The 21,165-nt window shown below is 36.2% G+C and overlaps 1 protein-coding gene across 8 annotated transcripts in view; it reads right to left on the bottom strand.

Moving 5' to 3' along the window:
* Positions 1 to 14,842: 14,842 nt before the first annotated feature.
* LOC106876760 (serine/threonine-protein phosphatase 6 regulatory ankyrin repeat subunit C) overlaps positions 14,843 to 21,165 on the bottom strand; it is a 72,025-nt gene continuing 65,702 nt past the window's right edge. For 6 of the 8 annotated variants that reach the window (XM_014925487.2, XM_014925452.2, XM_052966942.1 and 3 more), the window contains one exon: positions 14,843 to 16,033. In XM_014925487.2, the coding sequence (XP_014780973.1) occupies positions 15,842 to 16,033 (192 nt within the window). In that variant the 3' untranslated portion in view covers positions 14,843 to 15,841. Of the gene's footprint in view, positions 16,034 to 17,387; positions 17,483 to 17,534; positions 17,614 to 21,165 lie in introns of all 8 variants that reach the window. The other 2 variants (XM_052966945.1, XM_052966946.1) reach the window with 2 other exon arrangements.

Below are 21,165 nucleotides of genomic sequence, written 5' to 3'. Positions count from 1 at the left end.
TATATATATATATATATATATATATATATATATATATATATATGTGTGTGTGTATATATAAAGGCTAGCAAAGTTAGTGGTTGTAATAACTGATTAAGCGATAGAATATCCGTATATACTCTTGGTGTCAGATACCCGTGTTATGTATATATATATATATATATATATACATATAGCATTCCTTTGGAGATGGTATTATATATATATATATACATATGTATATAAAGCATAAATCCGAAAAAGAAGCACACTCTAAGTTATAGAGCAACATATGATATAAAAGTTAGGCAAAGCTGGTCTGTGAGATTACCCTGGGTTTCATATCCATGGACATGAAACCCGGGGTAATCCCCTACACTGGCCTTATCTAACTTTTATATATCTATCTATGTATCTAAATATAATCATCATCAACATCATTAAGAACAACATCATTGCCAAACCTTCTGTCATGAACCTTCATTTATTTCCATATAGGCACACATGTATACACAACAGGCTCATGTGCATATTCACACAAACTCATATGCATAGGTACATTGAAACATGTACACACAAGGAAGAAGAAGTACACACTCAAGCACATACCCCCCCCCCCACAAACAACCATGAATATATAGAATACATACATGCATACATACACAATATATACCTACATACATATGTACGCACACAAGTACACACACACATGACAAATCTCAAACAGACAAATGTGGCCTCTATAATGGACCAAATCAATAGTCATTGAAATGTTTGCAAATAGCAACAGAAGAGCTTTGACAAACCGAAGCAAAACAAATCAGTTGGATATTTAACTAATTGACTACTAATAAAGGAGTGGAATTGAACCAGTGTGTATGTTAATTATATTGGCATAATGACTCTCCGTAGACACAACAAAATTTATTTCAGCATATGATTTCACATTAAGAATCTTGCAAACTGGATATCAAAAAAGACGTATAAAGCACCCAGTCCAGTGGTTGGTGTTTGGAAGTGCATCCAACTGTAAAAACCTTGCCAAAACTGACCTCGCCTGTGCTTGTGCCATGCAAAAAGCACTACTCACCTCACCTGTGCTTGTGCCACATAAAAAGTACTAAGTCCACTCCACTGAGTGGTTGGTGTTAGGAAGGGCAGCCAGCTGTAAAAATCCTGCCAAAACGGTCACAGAAATCTGGTGCCGGCTTTGGGTTGGCCAACCCTTGTGATACTGTTCCACCTATGCTAGCATGGAACATGGACATAAAATGATGATGATGATGATATATATACATATACACACACATTTACATATATATCCTTTTCGAAGTTAAAAGTTATGGTCAGTCATAGAGTGACCATTGGTTTTGCATCTATAAAGCACTTAGCAGTATAGGTGTGAAACCAATGGTCACTCTATGACTGGCTGTAACTTTTAACTTCCTGAAAAATACCCTACTGCTCTAATGCTTTTGTGTGTGTTTCTTTTTTGGGTATATGAACTACTGGTGATTTGTTTACATATATGTATATGTACATAGACATGTGTGTGTGTGTATGTGTAGGTATGTATATATATACACATACATGTATGTGCATTGTTGTCTATTTGCATCTTGTCTTAACACTGCAATGTCACTCATTTTCAATGTTTTTCAAAAAACATGTCTCACTCACTCACTCACCTATTGCAGGTGTTACGTTCCAACCTGCTCCCCACCCCACTCCAATAGGTGAAAATCCGCGAAGTAGAAACGGTTCTGTACTTTCATTTCATTTCAAAGTTTCAGCTCAGAGCTGCGGCCATGCTGATGCACATATTTTTTTTTTTTAATATTTTTATAATTTATATACATTTATTTTATTATAAATGCAAAACAAATCCATGGAGGAATCGATGTAAGCTTAAATGATAAACTGCGATAGGTGAACCATGATAGGTGAACCGTGATATGGCAACAGATTACTGTAAGCAAATGTTGGTTATAAGATGGGCATCTGAGTGTAGAAAATCTGCTTCAGTCTATGCTAACTAAGCAATGCAAGCACAGTAGATGTTAAAATAATGAAATATGTGTGTGTGTGTGTGTGTGCATTGATTAATTTATTTAACTTGATTTAATTTAATGTAACTTATGTTTTCTTTGTCTCTCCTGTCTCTTGTCATTCTCTTTGTTAATACTATGAATCTGCTTTGATGTTTGTCATTCTCTTCGTTAGTGCTATGAATCTGCTTTGATGTTTGCTTATCTGTCTGCTCTTTCATTAAATTTGGCCCATAGACCGCTAAGTACTAAGATACAAGCATGGCTTTTACTTCTGGCAGCCATATTGCCTCCCACCAGCCATTTAGTACAAATAAGCTCTCAAACCTTTGATTTCTCTCTCAAAGGATTTACCTTCTGGCTACCTATCAGACACACATGCTGAGATATACACAGATAAGATAAGTTGGTCTAGGGCATCCATCCATAGAAACCATGTCAAAGTCATACTGGACCCTGGTGCAGCTCTTCGGCTTGGCAGTTTCAGTTAAAGTGTCTAACCCATGACAGCCTGGAAAGCGAACATTTGATGATGATGATGAGGATAATATATATATATATATGATCATGATATATGTATATATATATACACATACATAAGTACATGTATGTATATAAGCAAAAATGTGCCACTGGCACGTATTTGAACAACATAAATAAATACAGTAAGTTCTTGATTTATTAAAATTATGCAAGTTATGGAAAGAGTCATAGCCCAACTAATTAGGGAGAGAGTTAGCCTAGATGAGATTCAGTTTTGTTTTGTGCCAGGGAGAAGCACCACTGATGCTATATTTCTGGTAAGGCAACTGCAAGAGAAGTACTGAGCCTAACATAAACCTCTGTACTTGCCTTTGTTGCCTTGGAGAAAGCCTTTGACAGAGTCCTCTGATCCCTTATCTGGTGGTCAATGTGAAAACTAGAGATAGACAAGTGGTTGATGAGAACTGTACAAGCTATGTATAGGAATGATACCAGTAAGGTAAGGGATGGCAATGAGTACAGCAAAGGATTCAGGGTACAAGTAGGGGTTCACCAAGGATCAGTCTTCAGCCCCCTCTTGTTCATCATAATCCTCCAGGCTATAACAGAGGAATTCAAGACAGGCTGCCCATGGGATCTCTATGCTGATGACCTTGCTCTTATTGCTGAATCACTACCAAAACTAGAGAAGTTCCAGGTATGGAAGCAAACTCTAGAATTGGAGGGTCTTAAAGTTAACCTAGCAAAAACCAAAGTTTTATTAAGTAAGAAGGCAGACAAATCACAAATCCCTTCAGGTAGAGGGCCCTGCTCGATTTGTTGAAAAGGCATTGGTAGCAACTCCATAAGATGCACCTGATGTAAGCTTTGGACACATAAAAGGTGCAGCAATATTAGAGGAAGGTTAACAGGGAAATTAGCTTTTGTATGTGGAAGAGACACAGGTACAATAAACACAGAAAATGTGCAGAAAATAGACTCCATCAACTGCCAGGGGAACATGCTAGAGGTAGTAGATAGCTTCCATTATCTAGGTGACCAAAGTTAGTAGTGGAGATGAATGTTCTGCAAGTGTAGCTGTGAGAATAAGATTAGGCTAGGTAAAGTTCACAGAGCTCCTACTTCTACTGGCAACAAAGGCCTCTCTCTCAGAGTGAAAGGCAGATTGTATGATGCCTGTGTGTGAACAGTTATGCTACATGGCAATAAAACATGGGCTGTGACAGCCAAGGACATGTGTAGGCTTGAAAGAAATGAAGCCAGTATGCTTCACTGGATGTGCAATATCAGTGTGCATGTTCGACAGAATGTAAGCATCTTGAGAGAAAAGTTAGGCATAAGAGGCATCAGATGTGGTGTGCAAGAGAGATGACTGCACTGGTTTGGTCATGTGATGAATATGGACAAGGACCACTGTGTAAAGAAGTGCCAATCTCTAACTGTGGAGGGAACCTGTGGTAGAGGTAGACCCAGGAAGACATGGGACGAAGTGGTGAAGCCTCACAAAGGCAATGACTAGTGACTGAGTACTTTGGCAATATGCTGTGCTTGAGAAGACCCTTCAAGCCAAGTGAAATCATAGTCATGGTTGATGCTGGTATCATATAACTGGCACCTCTGCTGGTGGCACATAAAGAGCACCTTTTGACCGTTGGACCTCACAGAGGCAAAGTGGTTAAGTTCCTTTTGAGCGTTGGGCCTCAGGGATGCAAAGTGGCTGAGTTCCTTTCAAGTGTTGGGTCTCACAGAGGCAATGACTGAGATCTTAGGCATTATGTTGTGCATGAAAAGATGACCCATTAAGCTGAGAAAAATCACAATCATGGCAGATACTGGTGTCATGCAAATGGCATTCACGCTGGTGGCACGTAAAAGCACCCATTACACTCTCAGAGTGGTTGGCATTAGGAAGGGCATCCAGCCCTAGAAAACCATGCCAAATCAAACTGGAGTCTGGTGCAGCCTTTCAGCTTACCAGCCTTGGTCAAACGGTCTAACCTATGCCAGCATGGACAATAGATGTTAAATGATGATGATGATGATGGTGATGATCTCTAATTCTAGAGGTTGTGTCTTAATTACCAAATGACAATTAAGACTAAGCTCCATCTGAAAAGGGGAGATGATCTCAAGACTCAAGAATTTTCCAATTGATGAACCATTAAGGAAAACAACAAGCTTATTGTCAGGGAATATGAGGAGAGTTGTGGATACATTTTCCTGCCTCTTTAGGTGTCATCTCCAGCAACCAAAGGACATAGCCATACACAAAGTTGAACACATTTAAGGCCTAGGTAATATATGTATATGCATGTGTTTGTGAATATATCTACATTTGTGTGTGTGTGTGAGTGCATATATGTGTGTGTGTGTGTAAAGCACCCACTACACTCTCTGAGTGGTTGGCGTTCGGAAGGGCATCCAGCTGTAGAAACTCTGCCAAATTAGATTGGAGCCTGGTGTTGCCATCCGGTTTCACCAGTCCTCAGTCAAATCGTCCAACCCATGCTAACATGGAAAGCGGACGTTAAACGATGATGATGATATATATATATATATATACACACACACACACACAAATATATAGTGTACTATTCTGTGATGGTAATATTAACAAAAAAGGTACTCCATCTAATGTGAGATAAATATCTAATAAACACAGTATATATTTTTATAACCTACTAATAGTTTCATGTAATGACAACATCTCGGACAGCATTTTTAACACATCTGGTGCCTTCACACAATCCTCAGTCTAGCCTGGGCATTGTGTGAAGGCTAACCTGAGGATTACACGAAGACACCAGATGTGTTAAAAAATGTTGTCTGAGATGTTGTCATTGTATGAAACTATTAGTAGCTCATAAAAATATATAATATGTTTATTAAACAATTATATATACATATGCTGTAATGACATGTGGATTGTTGGTGATTTTTTTCCTCTTTCTTCATTTTCTTTTGGACTTTCCCATGTCTCCTGTTTCCGAAGAAGAGCTTTGCTCAAAATGTAAAACAACCACTCTTTCTTTCCTTCTCTGAGCATCTTATTAATACTTTGCATGTACCATGTCTTCGCATTGATGCTTTTTTCTGTTTTTCTTCTCCACTTTTTTAATTGATTAATTATATATATATCTATATATATCTTGTCAGTACTGCCTGACTGGCCCTAGTGCAGGTGGCATGTAAAAGCACCCACTACACTCTCGGAGTGGTTGGGGGTTTGAGTTGATTTGCCATTTGCTCGTTCCTTGCACATTTGGGATGAACGGTTGTGTGCCATCTAATACCTTTTCATCCTGTTTTGTATATTTTCATGGGTCAAATATAAAAATTGGATTTGAATGTTTTCTGTTTTTATTGGCTGTATATTACTAGTAATAATAATAATAATAATAGCAATAATAATGGGACCCCGAGGAGAAGGAGTATCCTATATTTTATAATATTTTATGATATGTATTAATCATTCTGGATGTTCCATCGAAATGTTCATAGGTCAATTTCATCATCATTATTATTATTATTATTATTATTGTTGTAATAAAATATTTTCAATGGATCAGCTTTGAGCTCTATTTAAAGTTGATATATATATATATATATATATATATATATATATACACACACACATATATATATATACACACACACACACACACACACAGAACCACACTAATAGCTTAGGAGTGAAATTTAGGATTTCTCAGTTTTCTGTTTAATCAAGTTTGATTACTCATTAGACTAGAACAATGTGAAATGAAGGGTTTTGTTCAAGAAGACACATTGCCAGGTCCAGGATTTGAAACCAAAATCTTACAATCATGAGGTTAACACCCTAACCATCAAGACACATGCCTCCAAAATGCTTGTCATTTGTGTCAGTGGTTGCAGTTAATGGTCTGCCAGTGTATAGTTTGTCTTCAATGCTGGTTTCTCGTTCCCTAAAATTCTTCGGCCATTTGTGCACATTCCTGTTCCTGATGGTGTCATCTCTGTAAATGAGCTGTAGTCATCTGTGCATGTCAGGCAGCCTGCACTCCACTTGGTCAAGAACTCAATGATTGGACACTGGAACCTGTTATTTGCCTGCAATGAAGAAGAAAAGGAAGAGTTACTAAAGATGAAGTATCATTCTATCGACATATATGGGTGCATACATGTCTGTGAGTGTATGTACATAAGTGTATACACACACACACATAAATTCAAAAAATGGAACGCCTGACCCAGGCAAGCATAGAAAAGTACACATTAAAATGCTGCTGCTGTTGTCACTGTTGCCTCTGCTGATGAATGCACACATATACATATACAAGCTGTCATAACAGTGTTTGGTGTATGCATGTAGTAGACATATGTAGAGCATGGAATACTTTTCTTCCGTTGAGTGATGGCATTGTGTCATCCTTTGTATTTTGATACAAACACACTAGTTGCCTTACACTTGCATTCTCTTGTGTGTATGGAAGTGTATGCTTGTGATACATTCAGATTGTATGAATTCTCAAGTAGTGACCATCCTACTGATAGTCCTCATCAATTGGGATTGTCAATACTCTAAGGTGGAATACAGACTTATAAATTTCTATCTTAAAGTGTTATCTAAGAATTCAGACAGTTACAGCATGAATGAATCAGGACATTACCTTTATTTAATTGCTAGTAGGGCAACGATATTTCGTTTTGAAGCCATAATAAACTATCAAGTATACAACAGGTTTACAAGTCGATACTATGTCTTGCCTTGTGTTAGCAGTGCATTATTTTCACTTTTAAGTTTATCTCAATAGATCTGTCTCCCTGTCACTCTCTAATCATTCATCATCTGGCACAAGATCACTCCCTCAATGGCCCCTCTCCCTTAAAGATTCCATGTCTTGCAAAGTTACTTGGTGACTCTGCTAGTGCTGTTGCTACTTAAAAAATACCCAGTCCACTCTGTAAAGTGGTTGGCATTTGGAAAATCATCCAGCTGTAAAAACCATGCCAAAACTGACCTCACCTGTGCTGGTGCCATGCAAAAAGCACTCAGCCCATCTGTGGAGTGGTTGGTGTTAGGAAGGGCATCCAGCTGTAAAAACCATGCCAAAACAGACACTGAAGCCTGGTTCAGTCTTCTGCCTAGTAAGCTCCCAACACATACCAGAATGGAAGGAGGATGTTTCATGATGATGATGATGATTTTTTTTTAGAATTCAGAGCCAACACTGCAAATTACAATGTTTTGTAAATGAATATATCTTTGTACACAGTATAACCAAAGATAGCAAAAAATAGGTAATGGGTGTATATGCATATTTCAAGGGTTATTATCCTTTCATCAGCACCTCATCTAACCCATCAATAATCCACGAACACATTGCTTAAATACCCACTAGATTTAGCAGTGTAACATAATTAGATAGTCCAATTTGTATATTGAACACATTCCTGGTAGCTGGTACATATATATTTAATCACTGGCAAGGTCATGGCATTTTGTTTTGCAACCGTGATATACTACAAAGTATATTAAAGGTTTACAATTCAATACATTGTCTTATGTTATGTTAGCAGTGTGATATTCTCACTTTTAAGTTTATCTCTATAGATTTTCTTTAGAATTCAGAGCCTCCACTGAAAATTATGATGTTTCATGAATGAATATGTCTATATAGACAATGTGATTGAAGTTAGAAAATATAGGCAATGGGAGTATATGTGTCATTACTTTCATGTTTGATTATTCTGTGATTGTACTGGGAATAATTAAGGATGAAAAGATTTCAAATGAAATTCTCCAGCAGTCTGATGGAGAATCTCAATTGATCAGCATGTAGTTTCCTTAATGTCCATTGGCCCTGAAGATATTTTACTCTAAATATTCAAAATGCAAACTCATTTTATTCTATATGTTTGTGATTTGTATTGAGTGTGAACTGAAACAATTGTAGGCCTTCTTAAAAATGTTAATAAATTAAATTATATCCATTAATTTATATCCATTTTCTAACTTAATAATATTTGATATTCATAATATACCTATTTTTATATTGAAGAGATATTTCTCAACAATATGATATAGTAAACCAGTGTCACTTGGATGAAGTAATCCTCATAAGAGGTTTATATATCCTTATAGTGACTATATATATATATATATATATATATATATATATATATATATATGACAGGTTTCCGCACAGTTTCCCTCTACTAGATTCACTCACAAGGCATTGGATTGGCTCAAGACTATGGTAGAAGGTACCACTCTTTGGGAATGAATCCGAAACCATATGGTTGCAAAAGCAAGCTTCTTAACCAACCACCTGTACCATATATATAAAAAACGAGAGAGTAAAAGCATAGTAAAACAGAATTAAAGAGAGGGTGAAAGAGAAAGCGAGAGAATGAGCTAGTGAGAGAAAGAGAATGAGTTAGAGAGAGAAGAAGAAGAAGAAGAACTGGGAGTGAAAGACAATAGTAAGGAGACGAAAGATAAACAAAGACACAGCATGCATGTTTGAAACAAGTTTATGTTGTCACTGTTGAGATATTTATGTAATTTGTCTATAATAGGTGTGTCCAACTTTAATGGACATATTTTTGTGATTTTAGATTCAAATAACCTCTGGCTTTTTATAAATACAACATTTACTGTCAAAAACAAGTATGTGGATATAGACATATCTCATTTCACCTGAGAATCTGAGTTTTCATTAAGCAAAAAGAAGAAAAAAAGAATTTCTTTATGTATTTTATTTTTAGTTTAAAATTTTATTTCTGATTATTTGTTTCTTATATAAAAATGTATACATTAGACCAAGTGACAATTAATTTCAAACATTCATATAATTTATTGCACATGATATTTTGGATATAAATTTATGCATTCACCTGTAGTGCATGCTCACAAATATACACATGTTTAGAGATGTAAAGATAAACTTACATGCATGTTTCTTTAGTAAATGTATATTTGACATCACTATACAAAAATAATCACTATGGTTAAATAAAAAAGTTTTTATTTTCAGGTCAGAAAAGAGTGTGTCAATCTGACTAGTTTCAGCATTTATGAATACCTCATCAGGTATTGGTTAAACTTTTTTGTGCACTGTGGATAAAGTGAGTGAATTATCAAACTCTGTTAAGATGCTAATTAATATTTAAAATTAATCAGATTGATCTCTTTTCCTGGTTGCAGAGAGAAAAAAAAAAAAATATATATATATATATATATATATATATACATATATCTAAAACTAATTATATCCAACTATTTGAAAGTGAAAGTGCAATAAGTGTGGTTTGCCATGAGAATGAAGGAAAATCCAACAGCCTTATATAACATAGCTTACCAATGAAGGATCCATTTCTTCAATAAAAGATGCATTTTACCAATGAAGGCCCCATCTTGCCAATGATCAGTCCACCTCTCTGAAGAAGGATCCATCTCTTCACTAAAGGAGTAATTGCTGATATTCTATATCTACTTTCCTCAGATCTCAACTATCAACTTAATCAAAATTCAAATGCTCTTAAATTTTATCTCAAGATTGCCTAGAATTTGATTAATTAAATATTAAAGATGCTGACTTATATATTATTTATTTGTACTTGCTGTTTATATTAAGAATTTTCAGTCCTGTAAACTCAACCGTTTCTTCAAAAGGTACTTATCATAAACTCTAACTTTTTAATAAAATCTAATGTAGTCAGTCTATGTAGAACCCTTGATTATTTCATAAAGTCCAGACATCACTTATTTTGGTATAGATTAACCCTTTGAGCTCATAACACCGGTTTACCAATGGATGGCTTATTTTTCTCTATACCGTAGTACCGCTCTACCAGTGGTGTGCATCAGGAAGCCATGTGTATGGTCAAATAGGGTTCAGGAGGTCAGGGCTCAAAGGGTCAAGTTTGCAAGATAGTAATTTCAAGAATGCATTTTGATATTGTATCATATATATTCTTGATACAGGCATGGCACCATGGGAATATATCTACTATTATAGTCTTATGTTAACTGAACCAAATTTGATGACTGGCACCCGTGCCAGTGGAGTGCTAACAGCATCATCCGAGCAGGATCACTGCCAGAGCAGCGGTCTTGCTCCCATGCTGGTGGCATGTAAAAAGCACCATTTGAGCACGATCGTTTCCAGCTTCACCTTACTGGCACTTGTGCCGGTGGCATGCGAACAAAACATTAGCTGACTCCTGTGCAGGTGGCACATAAAAAACACCATTTGAGCATGGCCGTTGCCAGTACCGCCGGACTGGCCCTCGTGCTGGTGGCACGTAAAAAGCATCCACTACACTCTCAGAGTGGTTGGCGTTAGGAAGGGCATCCAGCCATAGAAACTCTGCCAGATGAGATTGGAGTATGGTGTAGCCATCTGGTTCGCCAGTCCCCAGTCAAATCGTCCAACCCATGCTAGCATGGAAAGTGGACGTTAAATGATGATGATGTTGGCCCAGATCATGCAAATGAAATTTGGTGCATGGTGACTGTGCAGCAGTTAGATGTATGTATTCATGAGTAGTAGATTTAATCCATTGTCCACTCTAACACCATATTCTGGCCCTTGGATACCTTTGGTCACGTTCTTCTCTCTATTGTGACATTTGGACCAGTTGTCTGACCTGCAGATAACCCATGAGTCATAGTTTCTCCCCCTCTTTCTCCCACCACTCTCAGGAGCCTTGTGAAAGGTGATGGGAGCTCTCCTTGCCATTAAGAAGCACCTGTTCTATTAATGTTCTTAGATCAACATTGCTTGAATTACCACCTTTCCTGTCTCTTACTTTGTAGTTAATTAACTAAGTGGCTATTTCATAAAGATTCTGCACAAATGTGTTAAGGAAGAAAAAACAGTCAGCAATGAAAAGTGTTGGTTTGTGTGTCTAGCTGAGATACTTAGATAGGTTTCGGCCACATTGACCTAGGCCATAGCTAACTTACTAGCATCACCTGGAAAGGACATTTAGTAATGTATTTTTCTATAGTTATTTTTAGGCACCATTGCCCATTCAATTAAAAAGTTGTTGTTTGCAGCAGTATATCCGAGTGTAGGTGGTTTATGTGGAATTTGTTGGAGATATTCATGGTTACAATGGCAAAGACATTTTGGCAAACAGTTAGGTTCTGGTTACAATGAGGTATCATGTTGTGGCTTGCCTGGTGCTTCAATCATCAATAGATTGTTTCATCTCATCCTCCCAAATATACAAGTAATATAACAAGCCAATGAGGGAGACTTTATGTGGTTGCTTGACTACATAGCTTCCTAGAAAATAGCAATTGAATCTGCTCAACTATCAAATAAAATATAGCAAAATGATTGTTAGGAAATATAATGATAAAATTTGTTCCAGCTAAAGTAGAAGCTTTCAGAACATTTTATAATAACAGACAGTACTTGTTTGTTAGCTGGTTGTTGAGGGGGAATCAAAGAATAGGAAAATGCTATTGTATATATTTTCAATGGAGTTTCCTGTAGAAGGTTTGCCTGCATTAGCGCATATAACTCATTGTTATGGCTATTGGCAATTCTATTTGAGCAGTCCATTAAACAGTCTAATGTATGAAGCACTTAATAATGCCAGCAGAGTGCAAGCTCCTTGTAGGATCTACCATGCTGAACAGGTTAAAGGATAGAGGCCAGAATAATTTGAACCAACTTTTCCCAGAGGTAAAACTGGGCTTGTGTAGGGCCAACAACTCTACCTAGAAAAAAGCAACATTACAAAATCATCATATAGATTCATAGGGCTAATTTCCTGTTTCCATGGTGCATATATTATTCCTGGACGGAATGCTGATCCATTGCAGGATTACTCATTTTCATCAGCTGAGTGGACTGGAGTTACATGAAATGAAATGTTTTGCTTGAGAACATAATGCATTCTTGGTCAAGAAATCAAAACCACAATCTTGTAATCATGTGATCAACATCCTAACTACTAAGCCATGTGCTTCCACAATAATGGCCTTTGCTACTACACAACTGATAAGTTTACTCAACCCCAAACAATCCTAAATTACTCACTTTAGCATTTATGATAAAAGATCTTTTGCACACTGGTGACTGTTGTCCAGTGTTGTCATGCACAATAAAAAAAAAATTTCAAATGCCTATGAATAAAATTTCATTGGTCATTTGCTAAAACTGTTGTTCTTTATCAATCTTGCCCGAGAAAAGGTTCATGTGGATCCAGAAATAATGGTATTTGGTTAACATTTTAAAAAATGTGTCTTCTTTTAAATATCTTGTCAGCGTGTTGAATAAGGATGTAAATCTCAATGACAAAACTGCAGATAGAACACAGAAGTCATGGATATCTTTTGGAAAATGATAATCTTCATTATTGTCTCAATGATAAATTAAAAAAATGACAATAAAATATTTATTTTTAAAACATGATTTTGCCTGTGTGTATTTTTTGCTTATATATTATGGCTGTGGAACATGAACATGTTAATTGGTTGGAACATTTTCAATAAAAGTGTCTTCTTTTACTTGTTTCAGTCATTAGACTGTGGCCATGCTGGAGCACCACCGTGAAGAATTTTTAGTCAAATGAATCGACTCCAGTACTTTTTTTTTTTAAGCCTGGTACTTATTCTGTTGGCCCATTTTCTGAACTGCTAAGTTAAGGGGATATAAACAAACCAACACTGGTTGTCAAGTGGTGTAGTGGGAACAAAACACACACACACGCGCACACGATGGGCTTCTTCCAGTTTCAGTCTACCAAAGCCACTCACTAGGCTTTGGTTGGCCCAGAGCAATAGTAGAAGACATTTGCCTAAGGTGCCACACAGCTGGACAGAACCTAGAACCATGTGGTTGGGAAGCAAACTTCTTACCACACAGCCACATTGAAAAATTTTGCATACATCTTGGTGAGACTATGTAAGGAATATTGAAATTTTGTAAGGAATATTGATGTTTTGGTGTTAGCAAATGTTGCATGCACAGAAGCTTTCTTATAATGTAGCAGACCAAAGTGGGCAGGCCATGCAGTTCACATAGAATACAAAAGAACTCCAAAGTGTCTGTTTTATGGAGAATTATGTTCTTGGGAAAATACCCACTGAAAAATTTGAAGTTAAATGATAAAGACTATCTTAAATTCAATGTAAAAACAGTGGGTAATATTCATGTGAAAGGTTAAAGGACAAAAGGGGATACAAATACACTTAATGTGTTCAAGCAATATAAAGCAAATCTCATTAGATATGCAAAACTGAAGTGAGGTACAGAGAAAGAAAACCCTATAAAAGATCAATAATCAACTTGTAAACAAGTTTGTCTTTCTAGACTGGTCTAGTTGGCCATGTTACATGAACAAAAGATTGTGATGAGGGTAAAAATAGATCATTGCCTCTTTAAAAAAGACAATGTCGGCCAATCATGTTTGAAACTTTATCTCTTTATTGGAAGTCTAAAGAGACATGTTTGTACACAATGCCAACTGTCATGATTGTGTATTGCATTTAACTGAGACATTTAAATAATACACTGGAGCCTTGATATGGAAAACTAGTAAAAAAAGCAAAGAGAAGGAACATGCAAAATATTTTGTATGCACTTTCCTCTCCATTTTTTTGCCATCCAATAAAAATTTCTCAACAGAAAACAAGAGAGAGAAAAAAAAGACTTAGAAGTAAATCTTTCCTCTTGAGTACACACACACACTCTCTCTCTCTTCCCCCCCTCTCTCTCTCTCTCTCTCACTACCATTATTAAGCAGCCTCCAGTGAACAGAACACATTTATTTAATAGTTACAGTAAAAGCTGCAAATCATGAGCAAGGTTGAAAATTTATCTTTAAATTGCAGCTCATTAACAAGCAATAATTATAATCATTACTGAGCTGACTGCCATCATTATGTATGAGTGTTTGTGTGTGTGTAATGTATGTATACCTCTGCCATCTCTTGACAACTGATGCTGGTGTGTTTATGTCCCCATAACTTAATGATTCAGCAAAAGAGTCCAATAGAATAAGTACTAGGCTTACAAAAAACAGCATGGTCACAGTCAAAATGACTGAAACAAGTAAAAGGGTAAATGAACAAGAGAATGTATGTATGTATGTATGTATGTCCTTAAATCGCAGCCTTGGTTTCTACTGGGGTCTTTTTCCACTTACAAGGTCCCCATATGGCATCTGCTTAGGGATCCTGCTATCCTTCATTCTAATAAGGTGTCCAGTCCAACGTAACCGGTGCTTGTGCATTATCACCTAAATATTCAAGATATCAGCTTTCCTCAGGACCTGTGGTGTCTGGAGTTTAAAAAAAAAAAATCAAAGGAAGAACAACAAGTATACAAGATTTAACTGCTTTTTGTTTTTATTTATATATTTTTTGTAAATTGTATTATCTCCATCATAACATTCCAGACTGTCATCAATATTAATTCAATTATCAAATCAATTAATCAATCAATCACAATAGATGAAACCTTATGTTTTAATTTCAAACAAGAGCTTCTTTGAATGATTAAAATCTTTAAAAAAAAAAAAATTCTATCTTAAAAAATATGAATTTTGAAAGACTTTTCATTTTTTTTCTTAATTTCCTTATTTGTAACTGCTTCAAAAGTAGCTACGTATGTACGTGTGTGTGTGTGTGTTTTTACACCAATATTTTTGTGTGTAAAAGGACAGTGAGTGAGAGAGTACTCAATATGGTAAATAAAATTTCATATGTATATATATATATATATATATATATATATATATATATATATGTATGTATGTATGTATGTATGTATGTATGTATATACGTATATATATATATTTGTATGTATGTATATATATATGTATGTATGTACTTATTTCACAGTGCATTGATGAATACAGTCAAGCATGCAATACAGTGGATTGGTTGACTGCATGAAATCTTTACGTTTGAGCATAGGGTGTATATGTAATCCTGTTACATCAATGAGTGTCAGACTCAACACACACTTCTAACAAAAGATTGTCATGAGCTCTTTTTTGGTTCAGTATCACAAAATAAATAAACAGCAACTATATATATGCATATATGTATATTTATATATATATATATATATATATATATATATATATATACACACACACAAACACGTACTGAGAGTTTTACAGTTTTGCATTAGAATTTGCTTTTCAGGTGTTATTAGGAAAGAATTTAGTGTAGCACCAAGGATGGCTGTAGTATTTAGGCATTCCAGTTCTTCAGAGAAATTGGATTGACAAATGCAATGATTGTCCTTCACATTGATGGTACCAACTGCAAAAGGTAGAATATAAAATGAAATATTAAAATAGGTCTGGGTTTGGCATCATGTGAATTCTTTGAGTGATAGGAAATGTTTAAGTTCCAAAGGAATTTCCAACTCTTTAATGCTGTCATCTATGCAATAACGTAAGTTCCTGCGAATGCTTATTCGGCACCAGTCCATTAATGAGCGGTGTGGGTAGATAAGCAGTTTAAACCAAGGTGCAACATGCTGGTAACTACTGCACATTTGTACCTGAGGAAAGAAGCAAAACAAAGAGTAGGTAAGTAATAACAATGTAAAACAATAATAAGGATTTGGTGACGCAAATATACAGTCATATAATTTGTGAAAGGTGTGTAATTGATTGAATCAATGCTAGTGTATCAATGATGCACACTTTAGTGGCTTTGAAGGATACGAGGGGTGCTGAAAAGATCCTGGCTTTAAGGATATTTCAAAAGGCCTGGTTGGAGACCTAACCTTCCAAGTTTTTTTAAAGGGCTTAGAAAAATTAAAGGACTGCTGCAATAAGTTCAAGAATGATGAACGAAAAACCCATGTTCCCAGAGCTGAATTCTTCAAACCCCAAAGAATTTCTCTCAACACATGGCTTTGATGCTTTCCCACTACTCCTGCTCATGTTAAGAGATGCACATATTGTCAGCCACTAGGAACATACTCAACTGGTTAAGGTAAGCAACTGGAAAACATCTGTGGTATTGAGTAGAATATTTGCTGTAGTCCATCTTTTTATACCAAGACAAAGCATGTACATAATAACACCTCCAGTCAGTTAAAATCCGAAGCCATGAGAGTCACTGCCTGGTATTGCATATTATTATAATTATCATCATTATTATTATTGAGTGAGAGAGCAGTGCATGCCCTCAAAGTGACACTGAGGTACAAATATACCCATCATGATTACCCATCCGATAAGCGTACACCAGGCACATGCATCACAAACCATATGTGTGCAGCATCATATCAAGATAAACAGTACATGGTGGGGCCCAGTTAGAATTGAGCCCCATCCTGCTCAAAAGGTCCCTGAATAAGGTTTGTTTAAGGCTGTTGAATGAAACATCCATGCTTCTAGTGATAAATTATTTAAACCCCAAAGAATTCCTCTCAACGCATGGCTATGATGCTCCTCCACTACTGCTCATGATCAGAGATGCATATGTTGTCAGCCACCAAGGGACATGCCCAAAGGTCAAACAATTGACAAGCAAATCTGTAGTATTGAGTAGAATATGGTGGCGAATGTAACATCACCAAGAAAGAAGACATGGGGAAAGAGATTGAGAAAGATGGGGCAGAGGAGGATGTGTCTAACTGTGCAGCTCTATACAAGAAATTGAGCTGGTTGGGGTGGGGTGGGTGAGCGCATCGCCAGTGAGGGAAGATGTTGTTATGTGTGAGAAGACACAAAACAAACAAGAAAGATATGCCTGATAGAGAGAGAGAGGGAGGGAGAGAGAGAGGGGTGGGGAAAGGGACCACAACAGAATTTATTAGTTTAAATATAGAAGTTTAAATATTTCATAGAACATGGCTGTTCTTACAGAGTAAATAAGAAATTTAAAAAATTATTTCGATTTACATGAAGAAGATGTAGTTATTTCCATTGCAGTCTTGAGTTAGCTGATTTGAGTCAGCATGGAAATTCAAAAGTGGTAGTGGGGGAAGATGGTGTCGCTGTATTTGAGAAGACAGAAAACAAACAATTAAAGAAATTATTTTGATTTACATGGAAAAGATGTAGTTATGTCCATTGTGGTCTTGAGAAGACACAACACAAACAATCCAGTGTGATTCAGTGGTTGATGCTTAGAGACCAGACATTGTTGTAGTGGATAAAAGGAAAAAGGAAACCAATATCATAGATATTGCCATACCTAGAGACATACATGTATGTGACAAAGAACTGGAAAAGATTGTAAAATACAAGCTACTAAAAAACAAAAAAAAATAATAATAAAATCTTGAATGTTGGCAATGAAGAGAGTAACTGTCATTCCAGTAGTTGTAGGGGCACTGGGAGCACTAACAACCAGGTTTGAGAAATATGTCGGAGAAAGTGGAATTGACATGAGGACAGAACATGCTCAGAAAACTGCTCTGTTGGGGACAAGGAGAATTTTGAGATGGGTACTTAGGTGTTAGGTATTGTGGAAAGTGACACTGTGAGACCTTTGACAACAGGTTGCTGTCTGCTCTTAATTAATTGGAGCAAGTAAAATTGAGAGCTCTGAGAAGTAAAATGGAAATAATAATAATAATAATAATAATAATAATAATAATAATAAATGCCCGGATGCAGTACCAGGCAGTGGCTCTCATGGCTTCTGATCTTAATTGATTGGAAGTGTTATCATGTACATTGTTTTGTCTTGGTATAAAAGATGGGTTACAGCAAATATTCTGCTTAATACCACAGATTTGCTTGTCAGTTGTTTGACCTTAACCAGTTGAGCATGTCCCTTGGTGGCTGACGATATGTGCATCTCTGATCATGAGCAGAAGTAGTCGGGGAGCATCATAGTCATGTGCTGAGAGGAATTCTTTGGGATTTGAATAATTCACCTTTGGAAACATGGATGTTTTGCTCAGCATCCTTAAACAAAGCTTATTCAGGGACCTTTTGAGTGGGATGGGCTACTCGACCTGAAGAAAATTCTAACTGGGCCCCACCTGCAAGGCCATGCACTGTTTATCTTGATATGAGATCACTATGTCGCGCACATATGGTTGTGATGCATGTGCCTGGTGTACCCTTATCAGACGGGTAGTCATGATGGGTATAATGGGCTTTGTATATTTTACCCCAGTGTCACTTTGATGGCATGCACTGCTCTCTCACTCAATAATAATAATAATAATAATACAGTACTGCTACAGTTTGCTGCTAGTGCAGAAGGAGTTAGCAAAAATGGACTTGAGAGTGCTCATGAATTTCAATCAAGAACAGCCAACAAGAGAGAAGAAACCTTGCTCTGTATGAAATTACATGGTCAGTTCCACCGTGAAACCAACAAATTAAAAGACCAGGAAGCATCATGGAGGTGGCTCAATAAGGGTAACCTAAAAAAGAATACTGAAAGCCTAATCATCACTGCCCAGGACTAGGCATTGACTATAAACTAAGTGAAAATGAATATATACCACACAAGTTCAATGGACCTCTGCGGAATGTGTGAGAAGAGCGGTGAAAGCATGACTCACATTGTTAGTGCTTGTGAGAGTCTTGCGCAGAAAGAATACAAGCGTAGATACAACAAGGTCACCCAAAACCTCCACTGGCTACTATACCGTAAGTATGGATATGAGGTTACGGGTGCTTACCAACATACATCAGAAAAGGTAATGGATGAAAAGGGGAAGGCATAAATCCTCTGGGACTTTGATTTCCAGACAGACAGGGTGTTAGAGCACTGATGGCCGGATATAGTAACCTTTAGGAGGGACAAATGAGTGCCTAATAATTGATGTGGCAGTGCCAGGAAAATGACATATCATCATGAAAGAAAGAGAAATGGTTGATAAATATGGAGACCTGAGAATTGAGATCACTAAGATGTGACAGCTACGAGAGTCAAACATAAAGGTTATCCCTATTGTCATCGGAGCATTGAGTTCAATACCACCCAATCTGAAAAAATATGTGTAAACCTTAGAGATACCCTACAGTTTAGATGTATTGCAAAAGTCGGCATTACTTGGAACTGCCTGCATATTGCATAAAGTACAGTCTGTCTGAGGTCCTCATTGTGACTTGACAAGCAGCAGAAACCACTGGTAAGCAAAATATCTTCAATCAACAACCTCACGATATTGTATACTGTGTGATGTCTATGATAATAATAATAATAATAATAATAATAATAATTATTATTATTATTTCTACTCTAGGCATAAGGCCTTGAAAATTTTTGGAGAAGAGGGATAGTCGATTATATTGACCCCAGTGTGTAACTAGTCCTTATTTAATCGACCTTGAAAGGATGAAAGGCAAAGTTGACCTTGGCAGAATTTGAACTCAGAACGTAGCAGCAGATGAAATACTGCTAAGCATTTTGTCCGGCAGGTTAATGATTCTGCCAGCTTGCCATCTTAATAATAATAATAATAATGATAAATCCTTTATATGTCACTAGGGCTTAACAACATGGAAGAATGTCCCAAAGATAGGATACAACAGAGTTAGAGGGGTACATCAAACCATATAAAATAAAATTAACAACAGCACCAACAAATAACAATTACAAAAACAGCAACAATGGGAAGAGGTCCTTAATAAGCAAAAGATGGTTACCTGGGCCCAGTTAATAAATCCCAAAGTTCCAGCACATATTGAAAATAGACCTGATTAAACAAAGCTATAATCAAAGATATTCCAGTCATGTTTATCTGATTCAATTTTACAAATATTATCTGATGTTTACTTTATTACTTTTTAAGATAGCAAGATGTTCATAATTTGCTTATTACTATTTTTAACTATTTTTAACTATTTTTCAGCTCTTCAAAACATCTGTGTAACAGGAAGGTTTAACAACAAAAAAACTATAACAATAAAGATTAAACAAAGACAGTAAACTATATAATACAATAAAGAAAACATGACCGTACAACACAAAACTGTGGCAAAAAAACCTGTATGGCTTATGTAAACAAACACACTCTAATAAAAAATATCAAAAGCTAAATTTTCTTTCATGAATTATTTTCCACAGAAATAAAACTGAATAAATTAAACATAGGTCAATAGCAAAATAGTTCAGCATAAATCTAGTTTAATTTACGTGGTATGGGACAAGCAGCAAAGCTGGTGGGATTATTAGAACAGTGGGAAAATACTTGATAGCATTTGTCATGATCTCTTGTGTTTTTGAGCTCAATTTCTGCTGCGGTCAACTTTGTTTTTTTATTCCTCCTGGGTTAATTTAGTAAAGTATTAGACAAGTATTTAAAAATTGCAGACCTTGTGCTAAAATTTGAAACAATTTAAGTGCTGTGGGGGAAGACTGGAAATGCTGACTTTTATCCATTTGAATGAATTAGAAATACACCTAGACATAGTTGGGAGAGCCACCAATACAGGATGAGTGAAAGAAAGAAAAAACAAAACAATTAAGTGATGAGAAATCTAATCTAACTATAAGATGGTTCTAAAAAACAATCTGAGTTAACACAATGCTTAACAAAAAAAAAAAAAAGAAATGATACTCTTGTTTTAAATTGAGTGTCTGGTATTAGAAAGGTATCTAAAAACAGAACAAACTCTACTGATCTATATAACCCTTCTCATCACCAAAAATTTATGTCTGTTTTCCATGCAAGCATGGGCTGGATGTATCATCAAGATCCAAGTCAGTTCA

The sequence above is a fragment of the Octopus bimaculoides genome, chromosome 4 (genome assembly GCF_001194135.2).
Source record: "Octopus bimaculoides isolate UCB-OBI-ISO-001 chromosome 4, ASM119413v2, whole genome shotgun sequence".
NCBI classification, from domain to species: Eukaryota; Metazoa; Mollusca; class Cephalopoda; order Octopoda; family Octopodidae; genus Octopus; species Octopus bimaculoides.
This window is presented reverse-complemented; position numbering and strand designations above follow the sequence as displayed.